The sequence below is a fragment of the Halyomorpha halys genome, unplaced genomic scaffold (assembly GCF_000696795.3).
Source record: "Halyomorpha halys isolate HHAL.00 unplaced genomic scaffold, Hhal_1.1 Scaffold1281.1, whole genome shotgun sequence".
Lineage (NCBI taxonomy): Eukaryota > Metazoa > Arthropoda > Insecta > Hemiptera > Pentatomidae > Halyomorpha > Halyomorpha halys.
The window spans coordinates 67,419-77,632 of record NW_027114067.1 but is presented as its reverse complement, the minus strand read 5'-3'; the positions used below and the strand labels follow the sequence as shown (position 1 = coordinate 77,632).

Here is a 10,214-nt window from a genome sequence, read left to right as displayed (position 1 = left end):
ATTCTGTGTAATTACATTGTTTCAAACCTTGTTGATTAACTTTAGTAGTTTATTTTTTATTTAACATAGCACAAGTATATATTTATGAAGTCATTATAAGTCTCGGTAATCAATTTAAAAAGTTTCTGATAAAAATTCTAGAAGGAAGGTTGACTTTATACATTTCTTTGTTCTGAAAGGGCGTTTAACAGCCTGGTCATCATCACCCGTTGGTTGTTGGTTTTGGTAAGGCCTAGTTGTTCCACATCATACCTTAGGTATGGTGTGCGGATCCGCAGTGGGACTCATTTCCGTGAGATTTGAAATATTATTTAGCTAGGTAATTAATTATAAGTTTTTTTAATAATAGATCGTAACGATAGTGGAGAAAGGATGATGAACAGCAGATAAGTGGCTATTCTAATCTTAAAAATAAGGCAAGATAAATAGATAATTAAAACAATTAAAGGCTAATTATTAAGTTAGTCTTATGGATGAATTTAGTGACTCTTTCTATTACGGATTCGTCATTCCTCAACCCCATTGGAACATTTGTTGGTATCCCTAACTGGTTCAGAGTTAATTTGTAGTGATTACACTCTTCAAAAATGTGTTTGACCGTCAGATTACCATGACATTTCGAACATTTTGGAGGGGCCTATCCAGTTATGAGGTGAATGTGTGTCTTTCGGGTGTGTCCTATTCTGATTCGGGTGATCGCTACTTATTCGCGACGTCTACCTCGGGTTGTTGTAATCCAGGACTTCACATCTTTCTTTATAGATTTCAACTTACTGGGCGGACTTTCATCAAACTATACGTTATGTAGTACTATTATATGTACTTTTATCATCTACAGCATACATTGCAGATATTTACGTTTCCTTTTCATTTCGCCTATCATTATTTTGTTCCTTTTAAAAGTGAAAATAGAGTGTGATCGTTGAAGAATTTAAAAGTACTAAAGAAGCATTTTTGTGGTCTCCTTTGTATACCAAGCATTTGTTCAAGTTTTATATTTGCAGCAAGTGACAAATGTATAGATCCAGGATAATATGTTTACTTTTGTGGCCAACTTCATGCAGCCCATTTATTTGAGTTTGTTAGTATTTAATATTTTCACTATGCTGTAATCTGTGTGCAACTTCATGTGATATTTATGTGAAACGGTTTTAACCTCTTTGGTTGTGTATTGTATTGTCCAGTGAGACGACTCCAACAATCTTTATACTACCGCTATATCAATACTACTTGGAAAAGTTGAAAAATTCTTTTTTACTGGTAGGATTTAATTCTCTAATTCTAAAGATCCATTTCGGTGAAATTATCTTTCAATTCTGAGTATTTGAATAAGAAATTATGTTTTTATAGTTTTTCTCCAAAACGGTTTTTAGAAAACTATAATTCAATAAGAAACTAAGGAGTTATACTATCCAGTGTTATTGTATAAATTATTACTTTATATGAATAATCAACAAATTTTGTAGTATAATCTGGTTTTAACTAGGAGTATTTAATCTCCTTAATTTTTATAAATGAATGCTGGTTATTGTTTATTATTATTATCCTCAGATAAATAATGTTAAATTAACCTTTAATTGTATTTTTTTCTGGGATAAGAAATTTTTACTTATTAAAAGTATTTCATGCCTTTAGTTTTGTTCATTATCAAACCACTAAACTGTTTTTATTAAACAAATGTGAGTTATATTAACGTTTTATTAAGAACACAATAACATTACCATTCAATTGTTTTTATAACTTCCCCATCTACATAAAACATATGATATTGTCATTTAATGACATAATCTCCTTTCTAAAGAAAATTTAGATACAACAAATGAAACTTAACACTCAAATACTAAATTTAGTAACTCGAATACTACATTATACTAAATTTAAACAGAACAAATGAAACTTTGCTACAATCAATCAAACTCACTACATTATATATAGTTTTTGTTCTCTGTTAACTTTCTTCTACATGTCTTCTTTTGAATCTTTACTGGCTTAAACAGTTTCAAGTGAAATTAACAGTTAAAATTAAATTATTGAAAATTTTCACCACTACCATCATGTTTTGTTCATTATTTAACCTCCAAACTGTTTTTATTAAAGAACTGTGTTACATTAACATTTCATGAAGAACACAATAACATTATCATTCAGTTGTTTTCATAACTTCCTGATATCTATCTATATCAAACATACGATATCCGAGGAGAAGATGGTTGGGAGTTGCTATGGAACATTAAAATCATTATCGATTTGTGTTTGGTCCTATAACACTCTGCTTATTATTTGTTGTTAAAACAATTTTTAATAGAAATTTCATGTTCTGATACAATTCTAAATATGAAGAAGACGGTCGGGATGGGGCCTAAAAGAAACAAAAAATAGTTAACAACTATTATAACCCCGACCATCTACTTGATATTTTGAAAAATACAGTCAACCATTTATATATGTAATATAAAAAAAAGTTTTGAGAAGGATGCTTGACATTTAAATCGATTAATTCGTTATATTTTGTTCTGAGTATTCAAACTGATTGTTGTAATTCATAATTTATGTTAAGTTTTAGCTTCATTAAGTTTCTAATTGTATCATATTTACATATTTATAATATGTATATTTACATACATATTAAATAGTGCTTATGTATTTTGTTCCTTTTTTCAGGTACTAACAGTTCTGGTGTTTGGTAATTTGTTTATCAGAAGAAATGGCTGATGAAACCTATCCTTCAAGTACGTTTTTCTTTTAACCATTGTTTTGTATGTTACTAAGTTTTTAGGATCATTTTGATTCCTACTGTTTCTTGGAATTATTATTATGCAATTAGTGGTATTTTATTTAATTTAATAAAATGTACTTATCCATATTGCGAAATATGTAAAATAATATTTAATGCAACCTGGACTGCTTGACTTAATTTCAGATTTATAATATTTTTTCGATATAACTGATTCTAAACATACTTTATTAGGAGGTTCTTTGGTAAAACTACTTCTAAAAACTATTTGCATTTGGGTTTTGATGTATAACCTAGTTATGCTGTGGTTAACACATTATTAATTCTTAATGAGATGTAGATAGTTGACCGTAGATTACTGCTTGAAGAAGTTTGTCGGGGGGTGCGGTCAGCAAATCACCCCCCGACAAACTTCTTCAAGCATTATTAATTCTTACAATAAAAATACAATAATATTTTAAATAAAATTATTTACTTAACTTTAAAATAGTTAGTTCGTTGATTTTATTCCTTAATGTAAAATAGTTTTACATCGAGGAATAAAATCATTGATGAACGTTTGCTAATATATTAGATAAATCATTTATTGGAATTTGTTGCAGTACCAATGATTGTTATCAAAGAAGAGAAGGTAGAAGAGATCGACTACGGTAAGGAAAATATTAACTCAGTATAATATTATTTTTAAATTATTTAAAGAAAATTCAGTTCTAATAAAAATCCTAATGGGCCTTAAGTTTTACATTTAGGAATAAAATCATCATTAAACATTAGTTAACATTTTTTATAAATAATTTACTTTGTTGCAGAACCAATGGTTGTTATCAAAGAAGAGGAGGTACTGGAGATTGACTATGGTAAGGAAAATATAAACTTAATGTAATCATGTAATCTTTTGTAATGTTTATTTTTATAAAAGAAAAATTTTATATTATTTGAATCTTTGTTACTTGGGGTATTTATTGGGTTGGTATGGAAACATTATACTATTAACATATATGACTACAAAATTTTATTAACTCTTAAACTATTCAGTTGTTTCATATGAAATTTCAGTTTTCACTGGGAAGGTTATTTAGTAAAACAACTTTATCAAATCAAAACATTTTTATTAAAAATATTTACCCTCATTTTCCTCAACGTGATATCAACTTTTCAATCCCAGAACTGAAAAATTCAGGGTTTTGTGAAGAAATGAAGTCAGAATATTTTTAACCTAAAGTCTATCGAATAAGATGGGTTTGGAAAGACTTCTCAACACAGCTTATTTAGTTTTTCACTGTCTGTCCTGAAACATGTGGTCTGGCATTGTCATTTAAGAGTATAAGTCCCGGCGATTAACGAATGCAGGTTGTTTTTTTGACAAGTCTTTGATGCATTATGTCAATATCACTGCAGTTTGATTTAGATGTGATAGTTTCACCTCTGGATAAAAAGGAGAAATGAATTATTCCTGCCATTACAACCTGACAGAAACCGATAATGTTTTTGGTGCAAATTTGGTTTTTGCATGTTTCCCAGTCATTTATCAATATTTAACAACTCACCTGACCGATGCCTGTTTTCATATACAATCCACTTTTCATCACAGTTTATTATCTCTTTTGAGAAAAGGCTTGGTTTTTGCCTAGTAAAAGCAGTGAAACGCATGTCTAATTACACTTTAGCTGCTTTCACTAATTAAGTTTATGAGGTACTCATAGATCTACCTTTTTAACTTTACCAATGGTCTTTAAGTGTCAAGATATCCTAGTATTCAGTTGTGCTGCAGGTCCTTTAACTTTTTGGTCAGGGTTTTGTTCCACGGTAAGCCTAAGTTCATCGTCGTCAATTACTGGTGGAGATCATCCTCTGGATTGGTTATCCAGATCTGTGTCACCAGCCAACAATTTTTCAAACCACCAGTAAATGGTCCATTTGTTACAAGACCCCTTCCTAAATGCTGTAGGAATGTTTCTTGCAGCTAGGGCTGCCTAATGTCCCAGTTTAAATTCATAAAAATCATGTGTTTCCATGTTCATAGTTGATAGTATACTAAACTATATGGAATCAATTGGAATGAAAGTAAATATTATCAAACAATAGGAGATTAATAATAGCTCATTATAATCTGTAAATAACAAAAGTCCATTAATCCCAATTTGAATTTTTGAAATAATAAAAACAGACATTTTATATGAAATAACCCAAAAATTTAATATTATCAGAAAATGTTTAGAATATATAAATCAACTACATACCCACATTCAGTAATATTTCAAAATCTGAAAAATTACAAATTAATATGAAAATGACTAATACATCATAAGAAATAACAAATACGTGAATTTATAAAAATTATGTATGCTAATGAATAAAAAATTGACTGAAACAATTTTTAAAAATTCAAATATGAAAGTAATAGAAACTTACAAATAGTTACTAAAGAAAATTAACAATAATGGTATTTAAATACTAATTTACAATATCAATAAAGTTAACAGTAATGGTATTTAAATACTAATTTACAATATAAATAAAATTAACAATGATGGTATTTAAATACTAATTGGCGATGTAAATAAAAAGTAAAAGAATAAGTCAATTTCATATCCTCTATTATAACAGGCATTTCTAAATTTGTTTGTATGGAACCAAATCTATCGTTATAATGTTTTTATATTTATAAAATGATCTTCCTATATAAAAAAAACATGAAGGAAACAATGTATATGCATTTAAAATGATTGGGTTGTTGTTATTAATATTTTCTCAAGTTTTTCACAAAAATCTGATACTTTTTTTGTAAAAGTTTTTTCTACTTGGCCTGGTGAGCAAGTTACACTGTCATTCATTTTTAAAGTAACAAATTATTCATTAAATAATTTGAAACTTTCCTCTGTCGAGAAAGTAATTTTCTAAAATTTTTAAGTTTAGTTAGCATAAAGCTAAAATGAGTACTAATGAATATGATATTGTTGTTTAACATCGTACTAGATATTTGATCAGCTGTTTAACGAATGTTTGCAACCAAAATATGCAATTATATAAAAATCTGGGTCTTGCTTATTAACTAAAATCCGTCCAAGAACCTTATTGTGGAATGACAGCTATATTATTATTAAATTACGTCTATAAAGTACAGATTCCGTCAAAACCCTTTGTGGGTTGTAGTATTTTATTTTAATTTTTTCAGTAGCAATATATTGTAGAATGGCAATTATTCTTCTTCTTCATTGGTACTACAGCCCGATGTGGAGTAGGAGACAGCATTAAGTGTTCTCTGTTAGTCAAGGAAATCCAGCAAAATAATTGTGTTCGAATTACAGAACTCAGTTATAAAAACTGTTTTGTTTTTTTCCCCTTTGGTTGGCCTCTCCAACCACCACTGCTCTTTACTTGCCTGCATGCTCTCTGGAGTGTAATGTTGGACTCAACTCTCTTTACAGATCACCATGCGATTAAAAAAAGGTGACTATTCAACTTTCGATGTGATTGAAATCTATCAATCATATTCTTACGATTGATCTTACTAATATGTTAAAATTTGCTTTAAATTTACAAAATAATATTTAACTAATTACAGTTAACTTTGAAAGTGATTTGATCTTGGTACTACTCGGGAAAATAAAATCAAAGTAGTTATCTTTACCATATTCTGAACTTATTCCACAATGATCGAACATTTTCTATTAGAATAATTAACATTTATTTCACCGTCAGACAAATCCATGTCAGTACTAAAGTTCAGTTCCAACTTGTATCTTCACAATACATCATGCAGTCCACACATACCTCCATAGCTATATTTGCTGATGATGTAGCAGTTTTCTCTCGACACAATGACATAATAACACCGATGAATACATTGCAGAGTCACCATGATGACATAATAACACCAATAAATACATTGCAGAGTCACCACGGTGACATAATAACACCGATAAATACATTGCAGAGTCACCACGATGATCTACAAAAATAGTTTACTGAATGGATGAATAATCTCAACATTGAAAAATCTATTTCAAAAGTACTTACTCTCAGATGCCTTCCAGACCCACCTGAACTAATCCTCAAAGGTAATAAAGTGGAATGGAATCCTGCCAGTGATGCAGTAAGATACCTTGGAGATCACTTTGATTGCCACCTTATTTAGAAGCACCATATCGACATTAAACTAACCCAAACCTACACCAGTTTAGCTTTGCTGTATCATGTCGTAAATAGAAAATCTAATAAAAAAAAAAACTGTTCTCATTAACAATACTAAGGCCGTTACCGTTTTATAGCTATGAAGTCTGGGGAGCGGCTTCCTTCATAAAAAGAAAAAAATAAGAATCATTCCCAACAAGGTCCAAAGAATTACAGTAGATGCTTCTTGGTTCATAAGAAATAGCCATTTTCATAATGAGGTGAAGATAGTTGACCGTAGATATATAAGAGGAGAAGATGGTCGGGAGGGGGGGGAGGTGCGGTCAGCAGAAAAAACAAATAAATATTCTTTTGTTTATTTGTGTTTTTCCTGCTGACTGCACCTCCTCCCCTCCCCTGACCATCTTCTCCTCTAATAACCATTTTCATTGCGAACTACAAATGGAATTTATAGACAACTTCTTCAAAAAACTGTTCATAAAATTTGTCTCCATTACCAATAGTCAAAGGAACAGCAACATGGGAAATCCAACCTCATCCTGAAGACTGAAGCACAGGCTGCTGCAGGACATTTCATTATAAATTCTATATTGTTTGTATTCTATATTCTATTATTGTCATTACTTCTTTTTTTTTCTCAAATCTTCATTAGAAATTATTGTATTAAATATACTAAGTCATTTATTTTTCCTCTCTTTATAAGAATTAATATTTTTTATACATTTATTTATTTCATCTTATTTTATTTGTATTCACAATTGTTCAATAGTTATGAGTATCATGCATGATTATACACATTATATACTTCCACCTCCTATAATAAATTATTAAAAAAAAAAATTGTTATATTAATCATGTAACCCATACTAAACCACCTGGCCAGTCTGTATTAAATAAAATTACATGTTACCATATAGCAATTATATTTATTATTTATCTTCAAACAATTTAAACAAATAAATATATTTAATTGACTTCTACTTGATACCTTAATATTTTTTTTAATATGATGATTATTGCTTATAGGTGCCAAAGATAGAGGAGAGAAATTTCATCAATGTCCTCACTGTGATTATCAAACAACACATTCTGGACATATGAAAACCCATATAATGGCCCGACACACTGGTGAGAAGCCCTATCAATGTCCTCACTGTGATTATAAATCAGTAGGATCTGGGAATATGAAGACTCATATAATGGCCCGTCACACAGGTGAGAAACCCCATCAATGTCCTCACTGTGATCATAAATCAACAAAATCTGGACATATGAAAAATCATATAATGGCCTGTCACACAGGTGAGAAATCTCATCAATGTCCTTACTGTGATTATAAATCAGTAGGATCCGGAAATATGAAAAATCATGTAATTGCCCGTCACACAGGTGCAAAGTCCTATCAGTGTGCTCATTGTGATTATAAATCAACAAAATTTGGACATCTGAAAAGTCATATTATGGCCCGTCACACAGGTGAGAAATCCCATCAATGCCCTTACTGTGATTATAAATCAGTAGTAGCTTGTAATATGAAAACCCATATAAAGGCCCGTCACACAGGTGAGAAATCTCATCAGTGTCCTTACTGTGATTATAAATCAGTAGGATCTGGAGAAATGAAAACCCATATAATGGCCCGTCACACAGGTGAGAAGCCCTTTCAATGTCCTCACTGTGATTATAGATCAGTACAATCTGGAAGTATGAAGAAACATATAATGGCTCGTCACAAAGGTGAAGAGCCACATCAATGTCCTCACTGTGATTATAAATCAGTAGAATCTAAAAAAATAAAATCACACATGATGGTGTCTCATATAGATAAGTTCCATAAATGTCCCCACTGTGATTATAAATCAACAAAATATGGAAATTTGAAAAGACATGTCAAGTCCCGTCACATATGAGGACCTCGTTAATGTGGATTATAAATCATGAACGGGAAATGGGGGGCCAAAATCTTTACAGTTCTGTAATCTTAAAATTCTTGTAATGGCTCTCGTTATAAGACTTATAGCCACTGTTCTTATCGTAACCGTATCACTATTCTTTCAACTGTTTAATATGCTTATTAATGTCCTCTATACACATGTAGGGTGTACCTCTATGACCATATTAGTCAGGATATTCGATATGTTGGGAGATTTTGAAAAAGAATTAGTTGGAAGTTGACGTTATATTTTGAGAAAGTCCGGGACGTTGTTTTTAGTTCTAAACTGTAATTATGTGCAACTTACATAAGCTGTAGAATAGCAAATTTAATAGTAAAATGAATTATACAGATTTCTTATAATACTGCTCTGCTTCTTCAGTTGGGTAATAAAAGGATTATTTTGCTTTCATATTTCATCGTTTATATTATATCTTTTGTTACTGATGAATCTTATAAGTTATTCTAATAAGTTAGAAATTAGATTTAGCCCTACACAGAGCCAAAGCCTGTGGAAATATTTGGTTACATGTATTTCATTTTTCTGGTAAATTTTGTTACAAACTTCATTTCAAGTACTGAATTTTTTTAAAACCTCACTACTTAGTTTTCTATACTACCTATGAAAAGTGTGGTATAAGATTTTTTAGGAGTGAAGCAAAGATTTTAAAGAACCTCGAGACACGAATTTTTGAAAAAATAAAATTTTTCAGCCCAAAATTTTTGCCCTACTTTTTGAAAAAACTGTATGTGAATTGCTGCAGTAATTCAAAAGTTTATTGTGAACAAAGGTTTGACTTTTCCCTTTTATATATCTATATATATTTATAGATGATGTGATAAGATGTAACTATAGTTATTTTAGGCAATTTTACTATCAATCATATTCTCATGAAATATTAATAGTTTTAAATAATAACCATCGCTTTGCTTCAAAATTTGTACTAAATTGACATTCAAAACATTTTGGAATGATTGACCTATGAAAATGTGGTAAAAGAGATTCTTTTTTAGTGAAACTGTTGTTATTCATTTTTAGCACCTCAAAAAACCCATAAATACGAATTTTTAATAACAATTGGAATATAAATCTTTTTCCTTTTTTAAAATAAAAAAAAAATAGAAATAACTTCACCACACTTGGCAATGGTTTAGGGCTCTATAAACTGTACTAAAGGTCACAAACCGGATCTAATTAAACAAATTAGAAGCGGAGATATAAAATAAAACGTGTGATTTTTTTCCCTATTTGAAACCCATATTTTGCCTCTATAAGGGCATTACATCTACGTTTAGTTGATGTAGGATAAAAAAGCAGACATTCAGCTTTTCAACGGTTCTATTAACGTAAGGGTTAGACAAAATGAAGAGGAGTTATGATCAATTATTTGAACAATGGTCAGCGGAAGAAAA

General features: G+C 30.1%; 1 protein-coding gene across 1 annotated transcript; it reads left to right on the top strand.

Annotated features, from left to right (window-relative positions):
* The first annotated feature begins 1,173 nt into the window (after positions 1-1,173).
* LOC106689116 (zinc finger autosomal protein) lies at positions 1,174-9,940 on the top strand. The gene is made up of 5 exons (XM_014433905.2): positions 1,174-1,260; positions 2,662-2,729; positions 3,337-3,384; positions 3,544-3,591; positions 7,895-9,940. Exons 2-5 carry the CDS (start codon positions 2,705-2,707, stop codon positions 8,776-8,778), a joined length of 1,005 nt encoding a protein of 334 aa, XP_014289391.1. The 5' UTR covers positions 1,174-1,260; positions 2,662-2,704; the 3' UTR covers positions 8,779-9,940.
* Positions 9,941-10,214: the final 274 nt, after the last annotated feature.